This window comes from Callorhinus ursinus, unplaced genomic scaffold, assembly GCF_003265705.2.
Source record: "Callorhinus ursinus isolate GAN/ISIS: 27379988/994484 unplaced genomic scaffold, GSC_fseal_2.0 scaffold4, whole genome shotgun sequence".
Lineage (NCBI taxonomy): Eukaryota > Metazoa > Chordata > Mammalia > Carnivora > Otariidae > Callorhinus > Callorhinus ursinus.
Genome location: NW_027397066.1, coordinates 152813749 through 152827852, shown reverse-complemented (window position 1 = coordinate 152827852; position 14104 = coordinate 152813749). Strand labels below are relative to the sequence as shown.

The 14104-nt window shown below is 40.9% G+C and overlaps 1 protein-coding gene across 1 annotated transcript in view; it reads left to right on the top strand.

The window, feature by feature from the left end:
• EXTL3 (exostosin like glycosyltransferase 3) overlaps positions 1–14104 on the top strand; it is a 92562-nt gene that overhangs the window by 41956 nt on the left and 36502 nt on the right. The window contains exons 2-3 of the mRNA XM_025873771.2: positions 2540–2639; positions 4237–6865. Of these exons, the coding sequence (XP_025729556.1) occupies positions 4718–6865 (2148 nt within the window). The 5' untranslated portion in view covers positions 2540–2639; positions 4237–4717. The remainder of the gene's footprint in view (positions 1–2539; positions 2640–4236; positions 6866–14104) is intronic.

The window sequence follows — 14104 nt, the reverse complement described above, 5'->3', positions numbered from 1 at the left end:
GCCACCCAGGCATCCTTACCATTCGGTTTATATATAACATCTTGTGCATATGTCAGTCTACATTAAGTTGGTGGTCATTTAAGTTTGAACCATTCTTTACTCCTCTCCTCCCCACATTTTAGGTATATGGTGTCATACTTTGCATCTTTTTATTTTGTGAGTTCCTTAACTGAATTTTTACAGAAATCATTTTTTTTACTGCTTTTGTGTTTCCTACTTTTATACTGCCACTTTTGGTCTTTCCTTTCCACTCAGAGAATCCTCTTTAATATTTCTAACAGGGCTAGTTTAGTGGTCATGAACTCCTTTAGTTTTTGTTTGTCTAAGAAACTCTTTATCTCCCCTTCTATTCTGAATGATAGCTCTGCTGGATAGAATATTCTTGGCTGGATAGAGTATTCTTGGCTGGAGATTTTTCCCATTTAGTACTTAGAATATATCATGCCACTCCCATGGCTTTCACAGTTTCTGCTGACAAATCCAATGAAGCCTTATGGGGCTTCCCTTCTGTTACTGTCTTCTTTTGTCTTGCTGTTTAAAAAATTTTTTATCACTACATTTTGCCATTTTAATTACAGTATCTCTTGCTGTCGATTCTGTTATTTTGTTCATGGTTCTCTGTACTTCCTGGATCTGGATATCTTTCCTTCTCCAGATTAGGGAAGTTTTCAGCTCTTATTCTTCAAATAAATTTTCTGCCCCCTTTTCTCTCCTTCTTCTGGGACCCCTATGATACAAATGTGATTATATTTGATGGAGTCACTAAGTTCCCTAAATCTATTCTCGTTTGGCATAGTTCTTTTTTCTCTCTTTTGTTCAGCTTGATTACTTTCCATTATTCTGCCTTCTATTTTGTTAGTTTGTTCTTTTGCTTCTTCCAGCCTGCTGTTCATTCCATCAAGTATGCTTCTTATTTCGTTTATTGAGCCCTTTATTTCTGCTATGCTATTCCTTAACTCTGTGTTAATCGTCCTGTTAATGCTTTCCACTCTTTTCTCAAGTCCAGCGAGTATTTTTATGATCATTACTTTAAATTCTCTATCAGACATGTTACTTATATCTGTTTCACTTATATCTCTGGCTGTGGCCTTGTCCTGCTCTTTCCTCTAGGACACATAACCTCTGTCATCTCATTTTTTTCTAAGTCTCTGTGCCTGTTTCTCTGTGTTCGGAAGATCAGTTATGCCTCCTGTTCTTGAGAGTAATGGCCTTAGGAAGAAGAGGTCTAGTACTGCCCTGTAGTGCAGTGTCCCTTGTTGCCTGGCACTTCACGTAGTGTCTCCATTGTGTGCTGCCTGCGCCCTGCTATTGTGTTCTGGTTACTTTATCCTTCAGGCCAGTCATCTGCAGAAGCTGTCTTTGCCTGTTGTGAGCAATGTTTGGTCCCTGGCCTGAATGTGACAAGATTTTACTAAATGTGCTCTGGTTGGCTTGTGAAATGAGACCTGTTCCTACTTGTTGCCTGAACGGAGGCCCTGCAAAACTCCCAGGTCAGGAGATGTGTTGTGGGCAGGAGGTTGTGCCAGTCTTTAGGGGTAGGGGGCCCAATATGCTGGGATTGAGGCAAGCCTGATTGGGAAGGACAGTTCCACTGGAGCTCACCGGGGGCTGTATGACTTGGTGTAAGCAAGTTAGGCAGGGAGGGGTGTGCTGGTTCTGTAGGTGACCCTGTGCTCATGCTGAGTGGCGGGGGCAGGGGTGGTGGTGCAGGGCAGTTCCTTCATTCCTGGACAGGTCTCTCTGCAAACACTGCCATTTGGATGAGCAAACAACTTCCCCGCTGTGTGCCCCAGGCGCTCTTGAGATTGATGTTTCCACACTATATGTCCATGGGCTGTTTGCCCTGCCTTCTCTCCAAGAATAGTCCCAATGCCCACTAGGCTCTCCCTGAGCCAAGCTTGCGGGCTTTTAAAACTCCAGGCTTTAAGCCCCACTGTTTGCAAGAACTCATCAAATTTGGCCCCTCTTGCTTTCCAAGCCATTGCTACAGGAATTTGTCTTCCACATGTGGGTGCTAGTCTGTCTCTTGCCCTTCTTTGCCACAGTGGCTCCCTGCCCACTGCAGTGACCAGGATCCATTTCTCTCCCAAACTGCGTCTCTGCACTTCATACCTTCTTTGTGTGGTTTCTTTTCTACCTTTAGTTGTGGAGTTTGTTTTGCCAGTCTTCAGGTCAATTTCTGGGTTATTGGGATGATTTGGCAGTTATCTAGTTGTGTTCATAGGACCATGAGGCAAGCCTAGGGTTCTCTTACTCCTCCGGCATCTTCCCCCTTCAGTAAGCACCTTTAGTATTGAGTATTTTTCATTTCTTTTTTTAAAGATTTTATTTATATATCTGACAGAGAGAGAGCACAAGTAGGCAGAGGGTGAGGGAGAAGCAGGCACTCCACTGAGCAGAGAGCCCAACGCAGGGCTCCATCCCAGGACCCCGGGATCATGACCTGAGCCGAAGGCAGACACTTAACTGACTGAGCCACCCAGGCGCCCCAGTATTGAGTATTTTTCTAATAGCATGTCACCTTTCTGTTTTCTATCAGGAGAGCAAACCCTGGACCTGGAGTTCACTATTTCAAGAAATTATTATACTGAAGTAAAATGCTGCATGAGTTAGAAAAAGGAAGGATCCAGAAACATATGGTAAGGAGGGACTGAATCAACTGAACTTCCTTGATTATGCATTCCTTTATCTTCTCCACTTCCTTCTTTCTTTGTTATAATTTGATTGTAAGGTACAGAGAGTACTCTTTTGGAAACAGATTTTTAACATTTGAATTAGAAAGATAATGCTTTAGAAATACTGACTTACGTTCTCTGCGATATTTGCTTAGCTCTTTATCCAAGGTTTGATCCATCAAATTTAAGCTTTTTTGTGATCAGTAGTTTTTGTTTTCTGTCGTCCTTATCTCTTGTTCTGCTTACTCAAGCCTTTTATTAATATTGGCAACATTTTTTATTTAAAGGAGAGAAGATTGTATCCAAACTTTAATAATTTTACATCTCTACCAAACATAGAAGCTAGAGAGAAGTTTGTGAAATGAGACCTGTTGATGGGCTACATACATTATACTACCTTGTAGCAGTATCCCTGCTGTTCACATATATCTTATATCTTAGGTTAAAGGAGGTTGCACAAGGTCAAAGATTATTTTGCATTCTAGCTTCTTCCACAGTTACACTGAACATGTCTTAGGCATGTTAAGAGTATGGTAAATACTTTTTGGAGGAAGTGAATGAAAGAAATTGGGAATATTCTTTGGCACAGAATATTAGGAATTCAGTTCTACATATGTTAAGTTTGGGATGAAAGCAAGTGAAAAGCTTTTGTAGCCGCTGATAGTAAAGTTTGGTAAATGAACAGGAGTGGGAATGTTGTTTCAAGATTTATTAGCTGAAAGTACCCTCGCATCTTTTGCCCTTTCTTGTCATAGCAACACAATATATTGTTTCTGTCTCAGTACACTTCTCTCCATTTTGGGAGATTAGGAAACTGAGGTATAAGGTTTGATAGCAAATCTGTCTCCAAAGGAGAAGAAATAATAGCCCTCATTTCTAAGTATAGAAGTCTTTCTAAAAGACCAAGTTACTATTTATATTTTAAGAAGGAGCACATGATGTCTGTTAGCAGAAGATAAATGAGAAGCAAGCTGGGAAATACATTTTGTCTCTGGATTAATACACCTACTACTGGGTAAAGATCAAAAGAGTTCTCTTCAATTCGTTTCAACTCTGAATATAAAACATTGAACTTCTCAGAGCCTTTTTTTTTTTTTTTTTTTTTTTAAGTAATTCAAAAGGAGACTCATCTTAGGAATAAACCTGGCTATCAAGGCTGGATAGGATGGTGTTTCTCTCCATCTAAAGATTCTGCCTTAGTCTTGAATAAAAATTGTTGCAGACATCTTTGCACTCTGTTGAATATAGTTGATCTTCATTTTATAGGCTCTAATTCTGCTCTATATCCAGTTAAATAGGAGGAAGGGGTATGTATGTCTGTGTGTGTAAAATCTGAAGCTGTTTTCAGACACTTATCCTTATCCATTTCTAATTAACCACAAGGAAAATATCCATACCGAATGCAACGTGAGCTGAACTTAAAATCGTTCTGTGAGACACACACCCAGTGTTCCAGCTGTTCCTTTACCTTTTAAGTTAGAAGCATTTTCTAGAAACTGAGGGAGGGCGGGTTGTTGGACATAATCTTTTCAAGACTGACATGGTTCTCTTTCTTTTGCAGGCCTGATTGTTGACAATGACATCGATAAGAGGCTGGCATTTCTTTCTGTTCTAACCAGCTACTTTATAACTGTGAATAGTAACTATGCGTATTTGTTGGTCAGCAAAGCCAAGGAACAAGAGCTATGGCAGTTGAAAAAGTCTGTCTGATTTCAGGTTATTTTTCCTGGGTTTCATCATCAGAGACCTTCTCCTTTTCATCTCATCAACAGTGTGGTATCTTTTACCATTCGATAAAGAGTAAGGACATGTCCATTGGTCAGCAACCAGAACTTAAAATCTGCTGGAATAAGGTCAGAGACCATTTCAATTACAGCTGAGGAAAATGAAATTTCCATTTTATTCCGTGCCTTGTGTAGGAAGCACACTAACTCTTAACAGAAAGGTGTGACTGAAAAGAGATTGAGTTTGTCTAATAGAAACTCACGGTTATGGCGAGTGACCCAACGTGATTAGAGGGGGCAAAAGCCACACAGGAACTCATGACGGGCTATACCATGTTGCGGAATGGGGGAGTGGGGAATGGAGGTCAAACCTGTATGTTACGGTGGTCCAACCGGATCCGACTCACATGGCTCAGCTTTACGCTCTTCATTATTCTGGTGTTCTTCCCTCTGATTGCTCACTATTATCTCACCACTCTGGATGAGGCTGATGAGGCAGGCAAGCGGATTTTTGGCCCAAGGGCTGGTAATGAACTATGTGAGGTAAAGCACGTGCTGGATCTTTGCCGGATTCGTGAGTCTGTAAGTGAGGAGCTCTTGCAGCTGGAAGCCAAGCGGCAAGAGCTGAACAGTGAAATTGCCAAGCTGAATCTGAAGATTGAAGCCTGTAAGAAGAGTATTGAGAATGCCAAGCAGGACCTGCTTCAGCTCAAGAATGTTATTAGCCAGACTGAGCACTCTTATAAAGAGCTGATGGCGCAAAATCAGCCCAAACTTTCTCTGCCTATCCGACTGCTTCCAGAGAAGGATGATGCTGGTCTTCCTCCCCCAAAGGTCATACGGGGATGCCGGCTGCACAATTGTTTCGATTATTCTCGCTGTCCTCTCACCTCCGGTTTTCCAGTCTATGTATATGACAGTGACCAGTTTGCCTTTGGCAGCTATCTGGATCCCTTGGTCAAGCAGGCTTTTCAGGCTACAGCACGAGCCAATGTGTATGTTACAGAAAATGCAGACATTGCCTGCCTTTATGTGATACTAGTGGGAGAAATACAAGAGCCAGTAGTGCTTCGGCCTGCCGAACTTGAGAAGCAGCTCTCTTCTTTACCACATTGGCGGACAGATGGACACAACCATGTCATCATCAATCTGTCACGGAAGTCGGATACACAGAACTTACTATATAATGTCAGCACAGGCCGTGCCATGGTGGCTCAGTCTACTTTCTATGCTTCCCAGTACAGACCTGGCTTTGACTTGGTAGTATCGCCACTAGTGCATGCCATGTCGGAGCCCAACTTCATGGAAATCCCACCACAGGTGCCAGTTAAGCGGAAATATCTTTTCACCTTCCAGGGTGAGAAGATTGAATCACTGAGATCCAGCCTTCAGGAGGCCCGCTCCTTTGAAGAAGAAATGGAAGGTGACCCTCCAGCCGACTACGATGATCGTATCATTGCCACCTTAAAGGCTGTGCAGGACAGCAGGCTAGATCAGGTCCTGGTAGAATTTACCTGCAAAAACCAGCCTAAACCCAGTCTGCCTACAGAGTGGGCACTGTGTGGTGAGCGTGAGGACCGCTTGGAATTACTGAAGCTTTCCACCTTCGCTCTCATTATCACTCCTGGGGACCCTCACTTGGTTATTTCATCTGGGTGTGCAACACGGCTCTTTGAAGCCCTGGAAGTTGGTGCTGTCCCAGTTGTGCTAGGGGAGCAAGTACAGCTTCCTTACCAGGACATGCTGCAGTGGAATGAGGCAGCCCTGGTGGTGCCCAAGCCGCGTGTTACCGAGGTTCATTTTCTGTTACGAAGCCTCTCAGATAGTGATCTGCTGGCTATGCGGCGGCAAGGCCGCTTTCTCTGGGAGACTTACTTCTCAACCACTGACAGTATTTTTAATACCGTGCTGGCTATGATTAGGACTCGCATACAGATCCCAGCTGCTCCCATCCGGGAAGAGGCAGCAGCTGAGATCCCCCATCGGTCAGGCAAGGCGGCTGGAACTGACCCTAACATGGCCGACAATGGGGACCTGGACCTGGGGCCAGTGGAGACGGAGCCGCCTTATGCCTCACCCAAATACCTCCGCAACTTTACTTTGACTGTCACTGATTTTTACCGCAGCTGGAACTCTGCTCCGGGGCCTTTCCATCTGTTCCCCCACACACCCTTTGACCCTGTGTTGCCCTCAGAGGCCAAATTCTTGGGCTCAGGGACTGGATTTCGGCCTATTGGGGGTGGAGCTGGGGGTTCTGGCAAGGAGTTTCAGGCAGCACTTGGAGGCAATGTTCCACGAGAGCAGTTCACAGTGGTGATGTTGACCTATGAGCGGGAGGAAGTGCTTATGAACTCTCTAGAGAGACTGAATGGCCTCCCTTACCTGAACAAGGTGGTGGTGGTATGGAATTCTCCCAAGCTACCGTCGGAGGACCTTCTGTGGCCTGACATTGGCGTCCCCATCATGGTAATAGAAAAATGAGCAGTTTGTTTTACTGCATGAGATAGCATTTCACTCGTAATCCCTTTTCCAAATATATATGTGTATCTTTGTAGAGATAATTTTTTTTTTTTTTTTTTTTTTTTTAACTATACAGATTTCCTTTCCCCGTGGAATTTCTCCTTGCTTCTTTTTCGGTCTTTTCAGGCCTTGCCAGTTCCATCTCTGCTACTCACTTCCTAAATCTGCTAAGACTCACCAAAACTGAAATCAGTATTGGCTCCATGAAGGTTTACAAAAGCCCCTTGGTTGCCCTGTTGATGTCTTCCATGTCATAACAAAGATGTTGATGAGAATGATGATGACAAAGCTAATACTTAGGAAGTGCAAATGACCCAGGCAGTGTAATTTAGGATTTATGGAACTTACATCATTATTATGGTTTCTTCACTTTATATCTGTGGAAACTGAGACTTAGAGAGGTTAACTCTTTTACCCAAGGTCATAATCATGACAAATCATGGACGAGCTGAGCTTTAGTGTGTCTGATTCCAGTTTCAGTCACCTCCCAGATTTAGCAAGAAGATCCGTTTCTTTATCAGGACATTGTAGAGGTTTTTTGGAAGATTGGAGTTGGGGTTTGAAATATTTGAGAATTGGAGATCCTGAACCTTTTCTATAGTCTCTCACGGGTTCTTTCTCATTCTTTACCTTGTCTTATCTGTCATGATTTGGATGCCATATTTTACAGGAAAAATACTAGTCAATTATGCAGGATAGGGCTTTAGTTCTGAGGACTTTGTTTCTCCACCTTCTGGCATAAATTTGGCAATCTAGAAGATGACCCATTTATCTTAAATGTGAGGCCTTAGAGCAAGTTGTAAGCAAACAAACTGCCACTAGTTACCCTGTGGCATAGATGTTTTCCAGAAAAAGGTAGCAAAGACAGGCAGAAGTTCCGATGGGCCCTGTATTGCTAGAAGCTTGCTTAGGAAAATTAGTGTATTTTTTTAGGAAGAATCCGTTTAGAAGGGGAATGTTTATGCTAGACTGGTTTTTAAAATTATATCAGCAAGAAACTGATTCGTGTGAAATATTTTCTGGGCAGCAGCATGGCATAATAGGGCAGTATGAGTTTGGGAGTAATAAAGATCTGGGATTAAGTAGTCAATTTTGTGATCTTTGATGAGTTAATTAACTTTTTTGACTTAAGGATTAGAGAGGAAAATAAAATAATACAAGTAAGGAATCTAGAAAGGTACCCAATAATCGTTTGATTCCTACTTATCCCTTCATGTCCAAGAAGATGGAAGGCGGTATGGATATGCCGCCTGTGTTATGGACAACTTTGACTCCCTTCTTCTATCCTCTGCATAATTTCCCTTTGTTTCATAACTGTTACTGCTTACCTTCTCCTATATAACTGTTTGTTTTAAATTTTCTTTCTATCGCTGCTAGTCTTTTTTTTTTTTTAAGTGAATTTATAATCCGAGCCTCTTCAGACTATGTACGGTTCTAAAAACTTTTGATCCCAGAATTTATCTTGTATATTAAGAAAAGTATTGTGAATGGGAAGATTTCTTTATATAGATTTCTTTCCAAATAAATTTCACTTTTTTCTTTCTCTGTTACAACTTTTTAAATGTCACTGAAATTAAAAGAAAAAAAAAACATTTGTTTTGTGAAAGGTGGATGCTGCTCAAATAGAATAATAAAGCAGCCTTTGTTTTCCATTTTTCCTGAGTTTTCTTTGAATTTGGTAGGGATGTAGAGAAGCCAACGCCACCTTGTTAACAATGACTGAAATTTGTTGGAGAACTTACCAGAACTAATCCTTTCTTTTAACTCTGGTGGGAAATAAGTAGTCCTCTTTGATTACTGGGCAGCTCATTGCAATAATACAATGCCTAGTTGGAAAATGCCAGAAACCTCCCAAATGGGAGGCCATTCTGAATAGCTTGCTCATATTAGCGATACCAGTTTTTTCTAGTTCTTCTGAAAAAGAGAAAACAGTTTCAAGCTGGAGAATTCACTGTATTCTCTAAATATTTTGACTGTGCTTTCTATTTAAGAGAAGCAGGTTTTTTTGGGCAGTGGTTTAATTGCTGGCCTCTTGGGCATAGAGCCAACATTACCAGGTATTGAGACTGGAAGGGACCGGCAGCTCTCTTCCCTCTGGAGAAATGGCACTATTATGAAATGGCACTATTTATATCTGTGGAAACTGAGACTCATGGAGTAGTTTTGCTACCTGAGATGCAGACTTAACCTATCCATTATATTATAATTAACAGGTCTTTCTAAAATGAGCAGTAGGGTGATTCCCAGGAAATCTCTCAGATTCCAGTCCTTCAGGAAAAATGATTTGAAATCAGCATATTTGAATCAACCCAGGAACCCACATACCATTTCAGAAAATGATGGGCAATTTGTGCTTCTCTTGTGCTCAAGTTCTCATCTAAGCATTATGCATAAATGTTAAATATTTTGTGGGCTATGAAATCTATTGAGCCCTAGGTTTTTAGTATAGAGGGGTTGTCTTAGGGGTGCCTACTGGTATTTGTATATTAAAATTCCTCATTCTTGTCTATTATTTAGATAACAAAGGGGAAACTACATTGGAAACGGCTTAGAGTAAATGTGATCTTTACTGCCACCATCCTTGGATACTCTTGCCCTGAATGCTTTAATTCTCTTCAGTTCAAATGGGATAGGGCCTGGGCAAGGTGACTGGACTCTACCCAGAGAGATAGGGGAAGTGCCTTTAGTTGAAGTAGCTGTCTCTTCAGAATGGTGTGGGGCTGCTGAACGGACGTGGTGATGGTGGGTGACTGCTCTGTCTCTTGCCTGCTTTGTAAACAGTTGAATCAGATTCCTTAGCTCTGGGAACATAACAACAAAGACTATCTAATGGAAGTCAAGTGGAGAGAAGTATTATGCCAAGGGATTTGAAAGCTAGTCCTTCCAAAAACTTGCTGGGTTGGGTACGACCACTTTCATTGCATCTTAAAGATGTTCCACTGTTTTTAGGTCTCCCTTGTTTCTGATGGTATGTCAGTGGTTTTCAAATTTTTGTTTCCCCATATGGAATATGTTCTTTTTCTCTGGCTGCTTTTAAGACTTTTTCTTTCTATTTGGTTTTCAGCAGTTTGAGTATGATATGCCTTGGTATGGTTTTCTTTGATTTGTGTTCTGACTGGGATTCACTAAGCTGCTTAAATCTGTCAATTGTTTTTCATCATATATTGGGAAATTTTTACTTCATTACTTATTCAGATATTTTTTTCTTTTCCGTTCTTTCTCTCCTCTCCTTTGGGGGCTTCATTATATGCATATTAGACATTTTGATTTTGTCCCACAATTCTCAGTATTTGTTCATTTTTTTAACCTTTTTTTTTCTATTCTGCAGTTTTGATAATTTCTCTTGATTTATCAACTTCACAGACTTTTGTGTCATCTTACAGTTAAGCGCATCCAATTAATTTTAAATTGCAAATGTTGTATTTTCCAGTTCCAGAATATCTATGTTTTTAAAATAATAGTTTCTGTTTCTCTGCTGAGATTTCCTCTCTCTCTTTTTTTTTTTCCATTCTGAGTATACTTTATTGTACATAGTTATAATAGCTACTTTAGCATCTTTTTCTGCTGATTCCAACATATAGGTCACTTGGTGGATTTGTTTTAACTGATTTGCTTTTTCTTGAGGGTCATGTTTTCCTGGTTCTTGGTACATCACATAGTTTTGTATAGTTTGAATGTTATATTGTGAAGACCGTGGATTTTGTTTTATTTCTCTGAAAAGTACTGATATTTTAGTTTTCACAAGTAATTTATTCTGTTGGACTCAGACTGCAAGTTCTGTCTCTGGAGCAGCAGCTCAAATGTTATTAGTTCAATCCTTTTATCTTTTGTTGGTCTCCTTACAGACAGCACCAAGCATGCACACATGGTTTAGAGGTGGGCTAGAGACTGGGTAGTTTATACATAGAACTTGGAGCTCCCTCTCTCTGGCGCTCTCTTTTCTGTAATCTCCTTTCTTTCCGAGGGCTGTTTTTGCCCCAAACTCTTCCCTACTGTTCTTTAGTCTAGAAAGACTTGGATGTTGTATGTGAGTTTAGCTGTTCTGCATGGTGCTGACTCTGGCCTACTGTCAGGGTAAAAGCAACAGTGATTCTACTCATGTTGGTAATTCCTTCCTTAATTTCAGCTCCGCTCTGGAATTTGCCACCTTCTGCTCGCCTTCAGGTAATTGCTTTCTTGGTATTTTTGTCCAGAGTTTATAGTTACCATCTGCAGGAGGTTTGGGTCTGGTAGGAGCTTCTTCAGCCATCCTGAAAGCAGAAACCTCCAGGTAATCTCTTTTTGATACATAGTCCACCCCAGATTTTGGTTTGAGTTATTACTTCATTCTGACCAGTTAAAACATCTTCCTCACTCTGCTTTGTATTCTGGAAAATAGTAATAAATAGGGTGGCCTTGTTTGGAGGATTCTGTGGAAATAAGAACATCAAAATCTGTCCTTTTCGAGTTTGAAAACTTGGGTTGTTATGAAGGAGGACGTATCTCAGTAATTAACAGTGTGGTCTTGCTCAATCAGAACACGACTCATCTTCACACTGCATACTTACTCATTTCTCAGACAGTCTTGTGGGCAGCCAGTTCCTCAATTCTTAATTTTTAATTCTCTTCTCCATGAAGGGTAGAGTCAATTTTACATAGGGTGCCTGGGAAGGCCTCTTTGAAGAGGTGACATGTGAGCAGAAGCCTGAGTGAGGTGAGGGAATGGACCATGTAAATTCTGGAGGAATATACAGAGAATGGCAAATGCAAGAGGCTTTTCATGTTTGGGACATGGGAAGAATGCCCTGGGTATCTGGGGTGGAGTGATCGAGGAGAGCATTTGAAAGCAGGTTGGAGAAAGCGGAAGTCAGCACATGTAGGACCATGTAGGCCATGGTAAGGATTGGAGATTTTATTCTAGGTTATGTTAGGATGTAATTAGAGGGTTTTGAGTGAGGAGTAATATGATATGTGTTGGACTATGGGGAAAAGAGCAGAATAAACAGTTCAAAGGCTATTTATTATTGCAGTAGCCTAGGTGAGGGGTGTTGGCAGCTTGGACCAGGGCAGTAGTGGTGGAGAGGGTGACTTAAACATATCAGACCTCCCTTGTAGACTCCAAGATCTCTGTGGAAGTGGTAAGGCCAGAATACGCCCATTTTTCCAAATGAAAACTATATACAGAGATATGAGAGTATTTTTCACTGCCCTTTTCCCTCCTTCCCAGCCCTTGATATTAGAATTGAAAAAGGAGAATTCTATTTTGGGAGCCTGATGTCATGCCAGGGTGGTTATTGTCATGTCGGTTGTCATGCCAGTAGTCAACTAAGGGAAAAAGAAGGAAGACTAGAAGAGAATTCAGTGTCATTAATATTCAGGCTTGGGTCTCTGCCAGTCAGGCTGTTAAAGGCTTTATTTCCGGCTAGACCTCAGGCAACAGTAGAGATAATTCCAAAGGCTATACCTTAGGAAGTTGATACACTTTATCTGTGCCCACTCTCCTTTAAAAAATATTACTTGAATATATCAGATGATAATTTCCTAAAATTGTGATTTTGAAGCACAACTAATAGGAAAAATCTTGTCCAGCTTTTCTAGGTCCAAGATTGTAGAAAGCCTGGTAGACTTCATTAGGTATTGGTGTATCTGGGTTTTTTGTTGTTGTTGTTGTTTTTTTTCATCATGTTGCATAAATGATTTCCTAATTGCTACAAATCAGTTCTTTAAGTAGAATCTTCCCCTCTTAGTCTATATGTACTCTTTTTATTAATTCAGTCTTAGTATATGCGCTGCCGAAGCGAGCACATCTTTTTATTAATTCAAAGTAAGGAATCCGGGACTGAGAATTTGATTGCTTTAGGTCACTCAACAAATTAATATTGAAATTAGAACTTAGGACTTCTGACCATGGTCAGTGCATATTTTTCTTTTTTTACTAAATCTAAATTTCTTGAAAAGGCACAGTTTCTCTCCTCTCACTCTCCCCCATATATATAATACTCACAAAATAAAAGAGGAAGAGATTGTGTTAATTTTATGTACTAATAAGTGCTAGCAATTTTTGAGCATTTTCCGTGTGCTGGGCCAGCACTGTGTTGTGCTCTTGACATGCATTCTCTCATTTGATGGTGAACCCTAACCTCTGCTATTTTACCTATAGTTTCAGAGGGATCGTGTATAACTTTTTCTCCCATATGAATTATAACAGACTTACAACCTAAAATTTATTATTTTTTAATACTGCATTAGACCGAAATTTAAAGTTATAAATAGAAAACCAATTCACTGTGAATGAGTCCCTTGAAAAATCAATATATCTTAAGGCTCCTTGGCCTTTCTCTGTTGAGGCTGTTTCACATGGGTCCTCACAGGTAGGTATACATGACTGTGTGCTTCCTTTTGGACCTCATTTTCTTGATTCCTGAGCTCTATGATGGGTTACTTTTTTAAGTTAGAGGAAAGGGGAGGATGGAGGACAAAAGTTAGATGCTGTTTACCTAAGTGCTTGTATGATGACTTGGCATAAGGTTCATTTTCAGAAATTATTCATTACAGAAGTGCATTATACATGTGTATTTATTGAGGCTGGAAACTGCTGGCTTTGACTGAGCAAAATTTGATCTTAATGAGAAAAAGGGGCACCCCGGTGGCTCAATTTGTTAAGTGTCCCAACTCTTGATTTCGGCTCAGGTCATGATCTCAGGGTGGGGAGATGGAGCCCCACCATTGGGCTGTGCACTGGGCGTGTAGCCTGCTTGGGATTCTCTCTCTCCCTCTCTTAAAAAAAAAAAAAGGATAACATGGTAAGTGAATTTAAATTGCTGAATTTAGTAGGTGGCATTATGTGTTTGTATGAGGCTTTATATTTTCTACATACATTTTCTTTTCTATTTTTTTAAAAGATTTATTTATTCTGAGAGAGAGTGTGCGTGCACATGTACGTGTGAGCCTGGGGAGGGGCATAGGGAGAGGGAGAGAATCTCAAGCAGACTTCCTGCTCAGCATGGAGCCTGATGGGGGACTCCATCTCATGACCCTGAGATTATCACCTGGTGTTGAAATCAAGAGCCGACCACTTAACCCACTGAACCACCCAGGAGCCCCTCCACATACGTTTTCTAATTTTATTTCTTCTCAGGTATGTTTTACCTTTTTGTGCTCTCTGTTCTTGGTCTGTTTTATGACTTGGGTTAATTCACTTAATCT